Source organism: Podarcis cretensis, assembly GCF_951804945.1.
Source record: "Podarcis cretensis genome assembly, chromosome: Z".
NCBI classification, from domain to species: domain Eukaryota; kingdom Metazoa; phylum Chordata; class Lepidosauria; order Squamata; family Lacertidae; genus Podarcis; species Podarcis cretensis.
The window spans coordinates 1,702,525-1,720,718 of record NC_137184.1 but is presented as its reverse complement, the minus strand read 5'-3'; the positions used below and the strand labels follow the sequence as shown (position 1 = coordinate 1,720,718).

The following is an 18,194-nucleotide window of genomic DNA, read 5'->3' as shown; positions in this document are numbered from 1 at the left end:
GGTTTGCAAATGGGATAAAACAATGAAAATATTACTGAGAAGAATTAACAACAATAATTTAAGACCTTTGGGAAGTTAAAATAATGATGGACTAAAAGCAGATTAAAGCTCACACCAACTTTCTAAACTTCTGGGTTGGCATGTCTAAACAAAAATGATTTTAGCAGGCACCAAAAGGAGTATAGTAAAGGTTCCGGACATCAGGTAGAGAGTTCCAAAATTACAGGTGCTGCCACCCTACGAGATCGAGATCCCACAAATGCCGGAACGGGTATGATGTGGCCAGTTCCACAGATCGAAGCAGGCGAGTGGGCATATATGGGGCAATTGACAACAAACAAAGGCAAAATATTTGCACACTGACTCTCGGCAGTTTTAAGGCATCTCTTTCTTACAAAGGTGCTGGGTGCGAGATTTGGCTTCAGTGTTTCAGGGCAAGATGCTTTACTTTGAAGCCATGCTGGTAAAGTTTTCCATAGCACAGGTGTCCCCCGTGCCTCCTACCTGCTGCTCAGGGTAGATGGGGAACCCAAAATGAGCGGTGGGAGCCCTCTGTTCTTTTGAGAGCTCCTGGATCCACCCAGAGACACAGCCATGGCCCCCCTCAGGCTGGTTTCTTGGCAAGAGGTGTTCTTTAACAAACAGAGAGAAAGCTCAGCCCTTGGAGCAGAATGTAAATTTGGTGCTTGCTGTGTTGGCTTGACATTAAGGCTAAGCTAAGCCTGCATTTAAATGTGTGGGGGGTTTTCTGCGTTAAAAATTGCCAGCCTTTCTCCGGGATTATTAGTAGCCTCCTGGAGCCACAGACTTTTTCTGCGACTGACTGAGCTGTAGCTAATCCTCCCTCCTACCCAGCCAATTCCCCCAGCTTTGACAGTGACAGCGGATGTCATTATTCTTGCCGCTTGAATATTAAGTGGGGCGGCGATTGGTGCGCTCCTTGGCAGGAGCATCCTGGCCCCCCCCCATTACATTCTGGTTCTTTGTAGCCTATGCTTGCTTTCAGAGCCTGGGGATGGTTTAGGAAAGGGCCTCACCCTGAGACCAGCTGCTGGTCCATCTAGCCCAATGTTGTCCATAATTGGTGTGAAAGAAGCTGCAGACCTCCAGGCGTGGCTGGACTACAACTCCCATCCTCCCTGGTTGTTGGCCGCACTTGCTGGGGCTGATGGAAGTTGTAGTCCAGTAACATCTGGAGGACCAAGGGTTAACCCCCCCTCCCCTCGGATCTGGTCTCCCCTCGGTCTGGTAGCCTCTGCCTTCCAGGGCCCTAGGCCAGGGACATTCCCAAGCCCTACCTAGAGATTAGTTTTATTTTAGGGGAGGTTATTTGTTTTGTTTTGTTATGTATTTTGCATTCTCACTCTACAGTGGTACCTTGGGTTAAGTACTTAATTTGTTCCGGAGGTCTGTTCGTAACCTGAAACTGTTCTTAACCTGAAGCACCACCTTAGCTAATGGGGCCTCCCGATGCCGCCGCACTGCCAGAGCACGATTTCTCTTCTTATCCTGAAGCAAAGTTCTTAACCTGAAGCATTATTTCTGGGTTAGCGGAGTGTGAAACCTGAAGCGTATGTAACCTGAAGCGTATGTAACCCGAGGTACCACTGTATATGCTTATGTTGTAAACAACCCTGTGATCTTCGGATGAAGGGCTTTATACAAATTTAATTAATGATGGTGATTATGATGATGATAATGAATATCTAACCTTTATCTCCCAGGAGCTCAAAGTGGAGTACATGGCTCTTCTCCCCACTCCTCACTGAATCCCCACAACAGCAACCCTCAAGGTAGGTTAGGCTGAGTGGCCCAAGGTCAGCCCACGAGAGCTTTGTGGCTGAGTGGGGATTTGAACCCTGGACTCTCCCGGGTGCTTATCTGATGCTGCAACCACTACACCACGCTGGTGCTCTGCTACTGGGGATTGAACTTGCAACCTTCTGCATGCAAAGTGGATGATCTAGCATTGAAATACGACTCTTCTTATGCCGCTCACAGTGTTAAATGGAACAGGTGGCACTCCATGGCAAGATAATTCGTTCAGGCTTTGCCTCTGGAGGTGCAGTGTCAGAGCAAGGCCAAAGCAAGCTCAGAGTGCCTTGCTAGGACCTGGGAGGCCAGGGTTCAAATTCTCATCTCGTCTATCAGGCTATTGCCTCTCAGCATGACCTACCTCGCAGGGATGTTGTGAGAGGCTAACATGGGAAGAGGGAGAGCCAGGCATGCCATCCTGGAGGAAAAGGTGAGATAGACATGCAAAATATAAATTATTAACCCACTGAGAACCCAGGTTAATACATAGGAAGCAGAGAGGCAAGCTGGCACTGAAACCATAAATCACATTTTCAGAATAAGTTAATAAACCAAACAGAGTTGAAAGTCAGAAGGCAGCAGAGCCAACTTTGCAGCCGTATTCCTACCAGCAATCCATCGGTCAGGAGCCTTGCTTTAAAAGAGAGGATTTAACCTGGCACCTGAATGCTACAATTGAAGACACTTATCTGGGGGTGCCACCCCTTGGCATGTGTGTTTGGGGGTGGGAAGTTCCTGAAGAACTGCACCAGAAGAAGGTTTTTAAGGCCACCTATAGGGCTGCCATTTCCCTGCCTGTTTTATCCTTTGCAAACAACCCTCCGAGGTAGGCTTGTCTGAGAGAGAGGCCTCCAGTTCTTTCAGCCTGGCATGTAACTGCAGCACCGGTGGTGAGGAACATCTGTGGCACTCCAGATGTTGTCAGGATCCCAGCACCCATCAGCCCCAGCCACATGGAGGCCTATGCCCCACAACCGCTTCACTACACCTCCCTGACTCTCAGTGTGGGCTAATTGAGGTTGGGAGGTTGACGGATCAGGCCTCTGCCTTTTAGCTGATGGAAACATTAACCAATTGATTGAGTCAAAGTTAAATGAGGACAGTACAAAACCTCAGCAAAGTTTCCTTGTTCAGGACCTTCGAGGACAGGCCCAGAGGTGAAAATGAAAAGACAGGCCTGTCTAGACCAAGCAAAGTGCCGTATTTTTCGCTCCATAAGATGCACTTAGTTTTTAGAGGAGGAAAACAAGAAAAAAAATATTCTGAACAAAACAGTGGATGTATGATTTTTGTGGTTCATGCTGTGGCCACAGACATGATATGTGATTTGATGGTGAGTTTGGGCTAGCCTAATGCAAAAAGCCTGAGGATCCAGGTGGCTTTGTAACCACGTTTTTGCACCATTGTGGCCTCATGAAACAGTGGATGCATTTTTTTGGGGTGCAGGCTGTAGCCATGGACATGCTATGTGATCTGATGGTGAATTTGGGGTGACCCAATGTAAAAATCCTGAGGATCCATGGGCTTTTACCTCCCTGCTCCCAGGCAGCCTCCTTTATTTCTAGTGTCCCTTATCTCGCTCCTGATCGCTTGCCCATCAGCGGCTTTGTTTCAACACCCCCTTCCCTCTTTCAAAAGAAAAAAAAAAGCATGATCTGCTTTTTGCCCCTGGGCAATTCGGCTCCAGGGACCACGCATTCGCTCCATAAGACGCACAGACATTTCCCTTTACTTTTTAGGAAGAAAAAAAGTGCATCTTGTGGAGCGAAAAATACGGTAATAGCACTGCTGTATTCTGCCTTGGTCAGGCCACAACTGGAGTCCTGTGTCCGGTTCTGGGCGCCACAATTTAAGAAGGATGTTGACAAGCTGGAAGGTGTGTAGAGGAGAACAACCAGGATGATCAAGGGTCTGGAAACCAGGCCTTATGTGGAGTGGTTGAGGGAGTTGGGTCTGTTTAGCCTGGAAAAGAGGAGACTGAGAAGCGATGTGGTAACCACCTTCAAATAAAGGCAATTACCAATTTAGATATGTCTGACTGATATGCGGTTGCACACACACACACGTGCAGCGCTAAACCTGGAAGTGACCTGCAAATGTCACCAAAATGCCACTAGAAGGTTGGGGCAGTGTGGAATGGAATGTTTAACATGAGCCCCACTGGGGTCCAGAATGTAACCCAAAGAAAGACTGCCTGGACCTGGAGGGCTGCCACATAGAAGATGGAACAAGCTTGTTTTCTCCTGCTGTGGAGGGTAGGACTCGAACCCGTGGCTTCAAATTACAAGGAGTTTCTGACTCAACATCAGGAAAAACTTTCTGACAGTAGGGGCCGTGTAACAGTGGAACGGTCTCCCTCGGGAGATGGTGGACTCTCCTTCCTTGGAGGTTCTTAAGCAGAGGTTGGATGGCCATCATGGATGCTTTAGCTTGTGATTCCAGCATTTCTGAGGGTTGGACTAGATGACCCCTGGGGTCCCTTCCAGTTCCAAAGCTCTGTGATTTGACACTTTTTTTGGGTCCTAGGAACTTAGTGATGTAACCCTGAATGCGTCCCTGCTCAGTGACTCCTTTGGAGAAGGATGTGCTTCTGTAGCAAACAAAGGTCCCGCTCTGCTAAGCCCAGCAATTTTGGTTACCATTGCAGCTGCCCACCCCCCCCCTCGTCTTTTGTCTTCTGGGTGACATTCCCGGGGTGGTGGGGCTCCTGGTGCTGTTGGTTGCCAACCCTGTAGGGATATCCTGACAAGTTGCAGTCTTGAAGATGAGGTTGAAAGCTCTGAAAGTCATGGATTCAGTACAGGCAGTGGGCCAAACTGGTCCTCCAGGAGCAGCTATGAGCCACAGATCTCAGCCACGGGAAACTGGCTATGGAGCACACACAAAGGAAGTTCCTAGCCCTCTTAGGTGAGAATAAGCATTTTATAGGGAAGCTTTTAATGTTTAACAGACCACTGTATTTTAATACTTTGTTGGAAGCCATCCAGGGTGGCTGGGAGACCCAGCCAGATGGGCAGGGTATAAATAATAAATTATTATTATTATTATTATTATTATGCAAAAAAAAATCTGAAGCCAGTTGAAGAGAAGCTGAGTAAGGTTTAGCATAACCAAGGGGGTGGATTCAGTGCCCTGAAAATCTCCCCTCTCCCCCACTCAGTGACTAGAAAATTAAGGTAAATTACTCTCCTACTGTTTGCCTCCAAGTCTGCTTTAGCTTGCAGAGTTTGTGGCACAAGCTTTTGCTCTTGAGCAAGGACGAAAAGAGCAGAGATGCTGTCCTTTGGCCTCCTTGCTCTGCTGCATCAAAATTAATCTGTTCTCCTCTCCTACGCCTTAATTGTTAATAGAGAGGCAGGTGTGACTTTTCCCCGGAAGGGTCATTATTCTATGGGTAAGTCAGGTCCAGAGCCAGTTCAGTCGAAAGGTGCATGCAGGCACCCCCTGGGGGGGACTGGTTTTGCCGCAGGCTTTCTGTTGGAAACCACACAAGGCTCTCCCAGTGACACCCTCTGTAAATGTGGATTTGCATGATGCTATCATGCGAAGTCGGTGGGACGCAGGTGGCGCTGTGGGTTAAAGCCTCAGCGCCTAGGGCTTGCCGATCGAAAGGTCGGCGGTTCGAATCCCTGCGGCGGGGTGCGCTCCCGCTGCTCGGTCCCAGCGCCTGCCAACCTAGCAGTTCGAAAGCACCTCCGGGTGCAAGTAGATAAATAGGGACCGCTTACCAGCGGGAGGGTAAACGGCGTTTCCGTGTGCGGCTCTGGCTCTGGCTCTGGCTCTGGCTCTGGCCAGAGCAGCGATGTCACGCTGGCCACGTGACCCGGAAGTGTCTCCGGACAGCGCTGGCCCCTGGCCTCTTAAGTGAGATGGGCGCACAACCCCAGAGTCTGTCAAGACTGGCCCGTACGGGCAGGGGTACCTTTACCTTTTATCATGCGAAGTCAGTGGAGAATTCATATTTTGTTCCCCCCTAAAAAACCCTACGGGAATTCTGTCCCTTTGGGGGAATGGTCAGGAGGGGCCAGGGCTGTCTTAAGCATATCTGGCGCTGTGGTGCAAAGATCACTCTGGCACACACACACACCCTTTCCCAGAGTTTCAGCCTTTTTTAGGGCTGGAGGAGGCAGGCAGCTCGTTCGGTGTTTCCCAGACTCTCGCCTGGTGCCCTCCAGAACTTGGCGCTCTGGCACCCTGCGCCACTAGCCTCTATGGGTAAGGCAGATCTGGGAGGTGCATTGCAATAATACAACTGCAGGCCTCATTCACAGGCAGCTTCATGTGCTGATTGCATTGGGCGCCTTTTTGCAGTATTGCAGCAGCAGCAGTCTACAAGCCAGGAGCAACACCCCCCACCCCCCAAAAAAATAAGGCGTCAGGTTTCAAAATGTTTAAGAGCATTGGACTTCCGGGTTGGCGCCATCGCCGAATGGCGGACTCCCTCCGAGCTCCGGAGGGAGCCTGCTCGGCAGGGGCTGGGTTCTATCGCGCCGGCGACGCGGGGACCCTCAAAAACCATGGGCGCTGAAACCCATGGGCATGGTGACTCGGCGGGCACCGTTTGCGTCCCCCCCAACCCGCGAAGGAGCCTTTTTAAAGGCTGCGGAGCGGGTGACAGGGGGCGGGGTGGTGCTGTGAGTCCTCCGCTTCCCCTGCCGAGCGAAGCCGCATGCCATTCAACGGAGAGCGCTGACTTCTTCCATTGAAAATTTGGACTTTAAAAGAATAACCCGTGAGTAATTGGAACTTGGATTAAAAAAGGGGAAAAATTCTTTTTAAATTCGGAGCGAGCGGGGTAGGTGCAAAAAGGAAGTCAGCCTCCCCCCCGTTGTAGAGGAGCTAAAGCAAAGGATTTGACAACTAAGATCGAGTGCAACCTTTTTTTGATAAAATTATTAACTTCACGATGGAAAATTATAAGACTGGGCTGGAGGAGAAAAGTGGAATGTGAATTAAAAGGCAACCCCCCCGGAAACCCCGGGAGCGATCCGTAAGAGCGCCGGGAAAGGAGAAATAGAGGTTTTGACAGCTGTCAAAGGAGCTGTCAAAGCGGAAGAACAAAAAGAGAACTTTGTTACGAGGACTTTGCTGGTCACATTTGTTACAAATTGGATATAAATTGTTTAAAACAAGGAATAATAAGTTACTTTGACTGTTGGGTGTGATCGGGAAGGAAACTGAGTTACTATAATCCCTCTAGAGGAGCTGTGGGACACTACAAGTATTGTTGGCATCGAATTTGAATAGGACTTTTTATCTCCTGGGAAACTGCAGAAATGGAACACTATTTTGTCTACAGAGGTCTACACACTAAAGGAGACAATAGATTTATCTATTGAAGAATGGAAGGGACTTGACGTAATGTTTTGTTCCTGAATAACAAAGCCTCTACAGAGGAATTAGAAGCTTTTTGGAATTAGAACATTTGTGCAGGAGAGCAGGAAAAAAAAAAAAAGAGGAGGAGAGAGAACAACAAGAACAACAAGAATAACAAGAACTGGACAAAGTTGGAAGATAGACTCCTTCCAAGATTGGACATGTGAAATCAAAGATGACCAAAAGACGGCAAAGACTAATAAAAAGACGGCAAAGCGGACTGGTGAAGGACTGTGGTTTAGATGTGGGAGCTCCAGGATGACAGTAGATATTGACGGACATTGGGAACGCAACCGGGAAGGGGGGGAGGGAAATTTGGAATCCAAAGGGTGTTAAATTACATTTTATTCTTTTTTCTATTTTTCTGTTTATTTTAATCTGTATTGCATATTAAAGAGGGGAACTCGTGGAAGGGAACAGGTCGATTTTAGGGGATGGGAAAATATTTTTTTAAATTGGGTCAATGATAAATAATTTTAAAATTTGGGGTAAGATTTTGTTGAATCTATTTGAAAGAATTGGAATACAAGAGGGGGAGGGGAGGGGAAGTCCTGGAAGGATGCCAATGAAAATTAGGTTTTAAATTTGGATGTTTTTCTTTTTCTGTTATATTTGAAAATCTTTAATAAATATTATTTAAAAAAACAACAACAAAATGTTTAAGAGCCTCTTCAGAGCTTCAGCAGCACAATCCCTTGTCTCTTGAGACAGATTGATGCCAACAAAGAGCATAAGAAGAGCTTGCTTCTACTTTATAGGTTATCTTTCAAGAAGTGGCTGTTTTCTGTAGTTTGTGCAAGGTGATGAGAGGCGTTAGGAGACCCACCCCTATTCCCCTCCTAGAACTACAGTTCCCAGAGTGGTTTAACAAATGGGTGGTGGAGCCAAATTGTTTTCTCCTGCTCTGGGAGGTAGGACCCAATCCAGTGGATTCCAGTGGAGATTGAGATTAAACCTCTAGCACAACATTCTGTGCTCACCAAGTGTCACAATAGGAACGCCCCCCCCAAAAAAAAATTAGGACCTGACGGCAACAGAGTCTGAAGGCATAGGCCCTTTCTCAGTGCCTGGAAGTCAGTAGCCTATTTCCTCTAAATGTGGAGGGATGCCTCGCTCTGCAGCAGTGAGTTCCGTAGGCACTGCATCCCATTGGCTTTGAGAGACTGCCCTGAGTTCCAGAACAACGGGAGAAGGAGAAAAACCCCTCTCTCTATCTGGCAGGACCCATCTGGCAGGACTGTAAGGAAGACGCATACAGAAGAATGAGGACTATATGCAAGTTATCTTTGGACTATCTGGGTTTTCTACTTTTTCAGTGGAGAGAGGGCTTTGCATAGGCAGGGCTCTTTAAAAATAATTATTATTATGTGCCAAGATAACCTGAGCTCAGTTCATGATTATGCAAATCATGAAGATTTGCATGCATTTTACATAATTCTACATTTCATCATGCAGAATGAGGAGCCCTCACCCCTGGCCTACCGCAAGCGTTGCTTAGCCCCCCCTCCGTTTCCATCTTTATCTCTGCAAGGGCAAAAAAAAAGAGGCCTTTTTATTAGCAATAGTAGAATAGAATAGAAAGCTAAAATTATGATGCATTCCCTTAGGGTCGCTCCAATATATGGTGGCCGCCATCGCCATGGCCATCTCCTCCTGTCAGAGTGATGGTCACTCTGTTAGCTGAGAAGAAAATGCCACAGTTATGAGATCACGTTCCAGGGATGATTGATAGCAGATGGGCTGATGGATCAGCCTGCAAAAGATGTAATCTCTAAGCAATGGTGACCTTTTAATGCCATGCTCAGAATTGCTGGAACTGGATTCCCAAGAGCCGTGTGGGTGGATGGGGGGGGGGGCGGCGTGCCTGGTGCTGGCGCAATCTCTGCAAGCTTGTGTGAATGCTGATTTGGGTTAGCCAAGGAGGGGTCAAGGAGCTAAACTAAACATGATGGATAGACTTCATTTGGGGACACGGCTGCTTTGGGGACACGGCTGTCCGTGGGGAGGGGAGGGGGCACAGATAAGCCATATCTTTTAATATTTTAATTTTAAAGAGTAAAGGATATAATACGAGCCCTTCTGCATCAAGCCAGTGGCCCACCTACTGCAGCATTTTGTACTCACGGTGCTGAACAGATGCCTATTGGAATCCTGTACACAGGACCCAAGCACAAGAGCCATGCTTATTGATTTTACTTATTTCATAAAATTTATATAAATGTAAAAAAACACCACCACCAAAAAACCAAAAAAAGAATAAAGTAAAAACAGCCAACGCTTATTTAAAACGTTAAAAAAAAGTAGTATCGGCAATAAATTAAAAACAGATTAAAACATACACCAACGTTCTACATGTCTGGGTAAAGGTAAAGGGACCCCTGACCATTAGGTGCAGTCATGGCCGACTCTGGGGTTGCGGCGCTCATCTCGCTTTATTGGCCGAAGGAGCCGGCATGCAGCTTCTGGGTCATGTGGCCAGCATGACTAAGCCGCTTCTGGCGAACCAGAGCAGCGCACGGAAACGCCGTTTACCTTCCCGCCAGAGCGGTACCTATTTATCTACTTGCACTTTTGACGTGCTTTTGAACTGTTAGGTTGGCAGGAGCAGGGACCGAGCAACGGGAGCTCATCCCGTCATGGGGATTCAAACCGCCGACCTTCTGATCGGCAAGTCCTAGGCTCTGTGGTTTAACCCACAGCGCCACCCGCGTCCCTACATGTCTGGGTAGGGTTGCCTAAATGAAAATGGCCTTAGCAGGTGCTGGCAACAATACAGTGTTCTGACAAAGCATTGTGGATCCGTTATAATTATGCATAGGATCACACCAAGATTCTTGGGTGGCAGGTGTTAATCACTGTGTACACAGTGCAAAAAAGGACTGTGGATGCAGTCAGCGCATGAAGATTGGCTTTGTGCAGTGTCTGGTCAACGCAGTGATGGAATCATAGAGTCAGGAAGAACCTTAGAGACCATCTTCTCCAACCCCTGCTTAGGGCAGGGCAGGCAATGCAGGAACGTAAGCATCCCTGGCAGAAAGCTGCCTGGCCTCTGCCTAAGTACCTCCGGCAAAGGAAGCAGGTTGTTGCAGTGGTGAACACCTCCTAACCATAACAAAGTCTCTGCTGATGTTTGGCCAAAATCTGCCTTGTCTTGCCCTGCGGGGCAACACTGACAGCACCCAAGCAGAATACGCAGATCCTCCTCTCTTGGGGCACTTTCGGATGTCACCGCTCCTGTGTGGGTGTTTTTGGAGGAGATCTCTTGGAAGAGTGCCGTGTGTGACTGAGCATGATGTTCCTTTGTATCTGCCCAGCAACCTATAACTTTCCATTAAAAGGCCGCTGTCTCCAAACCGTCTCAATTTTTATTTTATTTCCTACCTGCCCTTTATCTGCTGCCTGGAAGGAAATGGTGGGAACCTCAGCAGGCTGCTGAAAATAATACCAGCTGGCCTTTGGTAATTCATATTATTATTATATCATTGACAAGCTGAAATGTGTGCAGAGGAGGGTGACCAAGAGGATCAAGGGCCTGAAAAGTAAGCTTTAGGAGGAAGGGCTGAGGGAGTTGGGAACGTTTAGCCTAGAAAAGAAGAGACTGAGAGAAGATATGATTACCAGCTTCAAATATCTCAAGGTCTGTCCCATGGAAGATGGAGCAAGCTTGTTTTCTCCTGCTGCGGAGGGTAGGACTCGAACCCATGGCTTAAAGTTACAAAAAAATGAGATTCCGACTAAACATCAGGAAGAACTTTCTGACAGTGGAACAGTCTCCTTTGGGGGGTTGTGGGCTTTTCTTCCTTGGAGGTTTTTAAGCAGAGGTCGGATGGCCACCAGTCAGGGATGCTTTAGCTGAGATTCCTGCATCTCAGGGGGTGGGACTAGATGACCCTTGGGGTCCCTTCCAGCACTATGATTTTGACTCCTTGGCATGCTGGTTTGGTTTTTTTAAGCTGCCCCTGTTCTGATGTGCTCCCCTTCTGAGCCGGAGCCTAGAGCCAGCCAGTGCTGTACTGACAGATGAACACAGGCGTGGCGAGTCACGAAATGCACCCCCCGGGGAGGTGGCCAAGTCCTGGGATGGGGGCAGGCTGTGCGTTACTGCAAGAGGGGCGTGGGGTGCGCTGGCTGCTTCAGGAACGGTCTGTGTTGTTATGCCATCTGGGCCCCGGCTTGTGCCAGCACACAGAGCGATGCAAACAAGGCATCCCGGCGCCAGGAGGTGAGCGTGGGAGCCGGAAAACGGAGGCTTTTTTCTCATCATCATCTGTTCACAAAGAAGCTCATTTCGGGAGGTTGGCCTGGCTTCCAAGAAGGGGTGAGCAGCCTAAGATTCTTCCAAACCAGCATTCCAACCCTTGTGAGGACCACCCCCTGGGAAAAGCCTAACTGCACTGTCCAGACATCTGTCCCCCACCGCACCCTCCAAGCCCTACTACCTTAAAGCAGGCTGCTTCAGTTTGCTGCATGGTGGGGCCATGCATGCCAGCCCCCGACCCCACGCTTCGTTTTCCTCCTCCAAATGTCCTGCCTTCCATCTCTGCTTCTCTTCGGGGAGTCCTTTCTGTGAAGACTGGCTCAATGGATTTTTGTTCTTTTCCCGTGCTAAGTGAATGAATGAATCTCTCCCCACCTCTCTCTGGCTTGGAAATCCATGCAGCCCGAAATATCTCCTTTGCAATGAAGGGAAGAGGGAGGTCGGATGTGTGTGTGTGTGTGTGTGTGTGTGTGTGTGTGTGGATGGGTGGAGATGCATTATTTAGTATCCAGGATGCGCTTGGCACCTTCTCTGCCCACACAAGACAGCAGCATTAGGGATTCTCCTTGTGTCTGCAGTGCCTCTGCAGAAACGCCTCCTGACTGCCAAAGGGAGGCCTGTGCTCATTAAACTCCCCCCTCCCCCTGCCAAATAATTCTGATGAGGCTCCATCCATCACGCTCTTCTGCAAGTGCATTTCATTCTGCAAATGGGACATGACTGATGCTTGTGAAATCATGCGCAGCCCTAAGAAGTGTGTACAGGGGAGGTTTTCACCTTCTGACATCCTATTTTAGCTCAGGGTGGGGTTGGTGGGGAGATCACCAAATGAAATGCACATGTTCAAATGAACATGTTTCATGTGCCGATGGACTCCGCTGCCATGTTGAGGGTGTTTTCTGGCATATATTAAGACGCAAGCGCATGGCTGGTTGGCTCCCACCGCATCATATGTCATTTGGTACTGATTTGGTACATACTGATATCCACTACTGCAAGGCCTCGTTGTTCCTGCAAGAACAGCCATCCTGTTGTCTTGTCTCACTTCAGATAAAACTCATTCGGGTTCAAATGTCGTATCCAGCCATGTACTCTGGATCTATAATAGCAAGCCGCCACCTGACTCTTTGTTTTGCTTCGTTGCAAAATATTTAAACCACTTAGTAAAGTTTTTTTTTTTCTAAATAGAAACTTTAACAACAACAACGAAAGATCAGCAGGGTGGAATCTACACATGTGAAAATGCTTTTTTAAAAATTGTTTTGAAAAATGCATTGAATCTGCTATAGCTCACAGTCGTCATCTAGTGTCACGATTGTATATTGCACTTTGCAACACATTCAGAATGTTTTATTTGCAGCTGTATAGCTGAGTCCCGGCGGGACGCGGGTGGTGCTTTGGGTAAAACCTCAGTGCCTAGGACTTGCCGATCGTATGGTCAGCGGTTCGAATCCCCGCGGCGGGGTGAGCTCCCGTCGTTTGGTCCCAGCTCCTGCCCACCTAGCAGTTCGAAAGCACCCTTAAGTGCAAGTAGATAAATAGGTACCGCTTTATAGCGGGAAGGTAAACGGCGTTTCCGTGTGCTGTGCTGGTGCTGGCTCACCAGAGCAGCTTCGTCACGCTGGCCACGTGACCCGGAAGTGTCTCCGGACAGCACTGGCCCCCGGCCTCTTAAGTGAGATGGGCGCACAACCCTAGAGTTGGACACGATTTGCCCGTACGGGCAGGGGTACCTTTACCTTTACCTTTAGCTGAGTCCCAGGTAAATTCAGATAATATTTTATGCATGCATTTATTTATTAAATTTGTATATCACCCTTCATCCATAGATCTCAGGGTAGTTCACGGCATAAAAATACAAGATAAAAACACAACATACATAATAAAAACAAGAACGAAAGGGGGGGGGGAGATTTAAAGGTTTTTTAAAAAATGATTTCTTCACAAAGCTAACTTTTGGAGTTCACTGACACAAAATATGGTGAGGGGCAGTGGCTTAGGAGGCTGTTGAAAAGGATTATATAAATTCATGGAGAAGCGGTGTCTATTTAGGGGCTAGTGGTCAGGGCACCTAAATGAAACATCCATGTTAACACAAAATCTACCTCAGAATACTGCCGGTTGGGAACAGCTGAGATCCTGAGCCCTGCACTTATGGCCTTCTCAATCTGGCTAGTTGCTGTTGGAAAAATGAGAAATTTTGGTCAGATCTCTCACAGGCTCATAACAGGGAAGTCGGTGGTGGTGTAGTGGTTAATTGTTGGACTAAGACCCAGGAGACTGGGGTTCAAATCTCCTTCTTGGCCATAAAGTTCACTGGGTGACCTTGCGCCAATCACTGACTCTCTGCGTAAGCTCTACCTCACAGGGTGGTTGTTTTGAGGATAAAATGGGGGGGAGGAGACCCTATGTACTTGAGTTCCGGGGGGGGGGGATGTGAGATAGAAATGCAGTAAATGACTGCATGAATGTTCTACATCCCCACACTAATAAAAGTTCAGGACTCTGATCATATCTTGCCTGCATGGGATTAACGGTGCCCAAAATGCTTTTTGTGCAGCTGCGGTAAACTTGTTTTGCCAGTTAAGCTCTCTGTTCTGGAGGAGGCGGGTGCCCATGTGCCCAGTGGGCATCTCCACCTGGGCAGGTGCCTGGCGGTGGTTGTCTCAGGGTGGGTGGGGGGTGGAGTTGAGGTCTTTCTGTGGCTGCTTTGGTCTTCTGAAATGGAAGCTAGGCAGAGGGAGAAGGGTGGTACTGTTACTGGCTTTCTAAACAGGGGCAGGATCAGGGGGAGTGCTGCATGGAGGTTGCTGTTGGGAGTCTCTTAACACTCCTGCATCGCACGGGGTTGGGCTAGATGACTTTTGGGGGTCCCTCCCAACTCCATGATTCTGTCTTCTTTGTGGAAGGGGAGTTGTGCATTGGAATGCAGGCCCATAAGGAAATGTGAACCAGAAAGGCGGTGCAAATGGAGGCAGAATCTGGCAGGGCCAACTGTGTTTTGTATGCGACAGAAAAAGTAAGTTGGACTGGTTTCTGTGTCCTTTACATGGTGCAAATATTTTTGTTGGTCATGCACCATTTATCCCGATATGGAGTTAAGGCTCCAAAATGCTGGGAGTCCTTTTCACACACACACACACACACACACACACACACACACACACACACCACCACCATCATCATCATCAATAATTATTCCTAGCCTGGCAAAAGTGGAATCATAGAATGGTGGAGTTGGAAGGGATCTCCAGGGGTCATCTAGTCCAACCCCCTTCAATGCAGGAATCTCGGCTGAAGTACCCCTGACAGATGCCCACCACCTTTTGAGTTAACGCATCCCACTGTCACGCAGCTCTTACTGTCAGAAAGTTCTTCTAATGTTTAGCTGGCATCTCTCTTATTGTCGTTTGAATCTACAGTGGTACCTCAGGTTAAGAACTTAATTCGTTCTGGAGGTCCGTTCTTAACCTGAGGTACGACTTTAGCTAATGGGGCCTCCCGCTGCCACCGCGCCGCCTCATCCTGGGGTAAAGTTCTTAAGCCGAGGTACTATTTCTGGGTTAGCGGAGTCCGTAACCTGAAGCGTCTGTAACCCAAGGTACCACTGTACTGGTTCAGTTCCCAATGTCTGAAGGAGCTGCAGATGTCAGTCTTGCTCAAACATCCAAGTGGTTTGTTGTTGTTTAGTCATGTCTGACTCTTCGTGACCCCCTGGATCACAGCACACCAGGCACTCCTGTCTTCCACTGCCTCCCGCAGCCTGGTCAGACTCATGTTTGTAGGCTTGAGCACACTGTCCCACCATCTCATCCTCTGTCGTCCCCTTCTCCTTGTGCCCTCCATCTTTCCCAACATCAGGGTCTTTTCCAGGGAGTCTTCTCTTCTCATGAGGTGGCCAAAGTCTTGGAGCCTCAGCTTCAGGATCTGTGCTTCCAGGGAGCACTCAGGGCTGATTTCCTTAAGAATGGATACGTTTGATCTTCTTGCAGTCCATGGGACTCTCAAGAGTCTCCTCCAGCACCAGAATTCAAAAACATCCATTCTTCGGCGATCAGCCTTCTTTATGGTCCATCTCTCAATTCCATACATCACTACTGGGAAAACCATAGCTTTTACTATATGGACCTTTGTTGGCAAGGTGATGTCTCTGCTTTGTAAGATGCTGTCTGGGTTTGTCATTGCTTTTCTCCCAAGAACACAGACGGATGTGTTCAGAACCTGCGCAGAGGAGCCAAAGCACAGGTCTCAGGAGGAGCCAATCCCATCACTCGCCCTGGGGTGCAAATATTATTTGGCTTCCAGTCCCGATTTCAAAGCAGTGAGCGGCTCTGCATGAGTGCTGAGGGCAGAAGAGGGCAGCAGCCAGCTGGCACCCATCCCTGGCATGGCTCCCCTTCTCACGCCTTGGAGAGGTGCTCAGCTCCAACAGCCCGAGGGGGCAGCCTCCGCCATCCTGAGGAAGCAGAAAGGGCCCTCCACACAGCTGCACTGCCCTACTGGGGTCTGGGGCTGTAGCAGCCCACGCCTGGGCAGTCCCAGCAGTTCAAAAGTGGAAACAGATCTCTTAGGACGGCCTTTGCCCAGGGCTGATGGGAGTTGTAGTCTGAAACCGCTAGAAGGTCTCCTGGCTGGGGGAAAGGGTGTGTTCGAAGGAACAGGCAGCACCTGGCTCTGCCCTTGGGCAAAGGGCAGATTTTGGTTCCACAGGTGCATATCCGGTATGTGTGTGTGTTAGGGGAGAGAGAATCCATCTTCTTAGCCCCAGGCAGAGATTGCGGTGGCAATGCTTTTGAAGGATCAGCTTTGGCGGAGCGGCTGCTGTCCTTTCAGCAGGGATCATGCCCTGTCCCTCTTTTTGTGTAAACAAGAACACAGCTGGCTGGCCTTCCTTCCTTCCTTCCTTCCTTCCTTCCTTCCTTCCTTCCTTTCTTTCTTCCCTCCCTCCCTCCCTCCCTCCCTCCCTCTCTCTGTGTGTTCACACTTTGTGGCTAAATTTAGCTTTCTAAACAGCTTGCCCTGTGTAATAATTCATGGATTGATCAAGAGGTCACAGCTTAACGGGGACCAAGTGGTTGCCTGGGGCGGGGGCTGTTCTTGCCTGCTTGCTGCCTTCAACCCTGGACCCAAGGATGTGGGTGGGGGGAGGCTAGGCTAGGCTAATCCATCCTTCTGACCGAGTAGGTGGAGAGCAAAGTTCAGGCCAGGGTGCTGAAAGGCTACAGATGGAAGGTCAAGCAAGGAACGCTTAAAACACAGCAGAGACTGACCTTGGGACCCTTGCCTCTGAGTGCATGAAGCAAATGCAGGCGCCTCTGAAGATGTGCAGAGTTCACACATCCATAAGCACAACCTGCATTCCAAGACGGAACCCTTCAAATCAAAAGATGAAATCAGAAGGCCTTCTTGGTAGTGGCGCCACCCTGTGGAACACCCTCCCATCAGATGTCAAGGAAATAAGCAGCTATCTGACTTTTAGAAGACATCTGAAGGCAGCCCTGTTTTTAATGTCTGGTTTTTATTGTATTTTTAATATTTTGTAGCTACCCAGAGTGGCTGGAGAAACCCAGCCAGATGGGTGGGGTATAAATAATAAATTATTATTATTATTATTATCATCATCATCATTCGACTGACTTTCTCTCCAAATGATTTTATTTGGGATTGGGGAGGGCTGTTTTGTTTGCTACAACACACACAAAAACTGCTCCGTTCTGCTGCTTCATTCAAAACCCTCTTTAATGAATATTTAAGTGGTGCAGCCACATCAGGGGCCGTTTCAGTCTGACAGCCCCCCACCAGTGGTCTTTGAACATTCCCACTGCAGGCCTGAGTTGCCTCTCTCCTGAGCTGAGATAAAAAAAAAGCCCAGCGCATAACGGTTGAGAGAGAGAGGAAGCTGGGGGAGGGGCTTTGCAGTCTGCAGTTAACAAAAATCAGGGTGGGCAATGCAGCAGGAGGCTTTGGGTGCAAATGGTTGCATTTACAAATTGCCCAGCATGAAATCTAGAGGTGGAAATTGGATAGATATTTTTATCCACTCGCCATGTGACAGGGCTGCTGTCGTGACCTTTCCCCCCACCCACTGCAAACCCTTGGGGCCAAGCTGGACGGCAACTGGCCAACCTAATGCATCTCTCCGCCCTCTTCCCTCCCGCAGTATGAATTTAAGGCCAAGAACATCAAAAAAAAGAAGGTCAACATCATCATCTCGGTGGATGGAGTGAAAGTGATCTTGCGCAAGAAGCAGAAGGTGAGGAGTGGGGCCTAGATGAGTAATGCTGGAGAGCTGGGAGGGGGCAGGGAAAGGGCCCCCACCCTCTCATCCTGCAAAAAATGATCAAGGGGATGGAGGGCAAACTCCCTTAGCAACATTTGAGACTTCTTGGTTTGGAAAGAAGGGGAGGGGAGAGTGTGAAAGTGCTGGAAATCATTGATTGCGAAAAATAGGAAAAGTGGTATTATACCGACAAAACCAGTGGCTTGCCAAATTATTGGAGTATTACAGTATATCCAAAACAATGGGAGAAATTGGAAGGATCTCAAAAGAGAAGATAGGCAGGGACTGGAAGGTGTTTAAAGGATACTTGCAAAACCATATTGAAAAATCAGAACTCCTATTCGAATAAACAAGTTCCGTTTTAAACACTGAAATACTAAATAAGATGGATAATAATGTGTAACAGAAAAAGAAGTAGAAAAGTTGGTTTAAAAATGTTTGAAAGAAAGTAATAGAAGTGGAAGT

At 48.4% G+C, this 18,194-nt stretch overlaps 1 protein-coding gene across 2 annotated transcripts in view; it reads left to right on the top strand.

The window, feature by feature from the left end:
• Window positions 1–18,194, top strand: part of LOC307207860 (carboxyl-terminal PDZ ligand of neuronal nitric oxide synthase protein-like) — a 59,351-nt gene that overhangs the window by 20,867 nt on the left and 20,290 nt on the right. Inside the window, exons 3-4 of one of the 2 annotated variants that reach the window (XM_079962088.1) lie at window positions 1,725–1,793; window positions 17,610–17,702. Coding sequence is in view for 1 of the 2 variants with exons in the window: in XM_079962087.1 (XP_079818213.1) it covers window positions 17,610–17,702 (93 nt within the window). In the remaining variant the exon portion in view is untranslated. The remainder of the gene's footprint in view (window positions 1–1,724; window positions 1,794–17,609; window positions 17,703–18,194) is intronic. The other variant, XM_079962087.1, reaches the window with a different exon arrangement.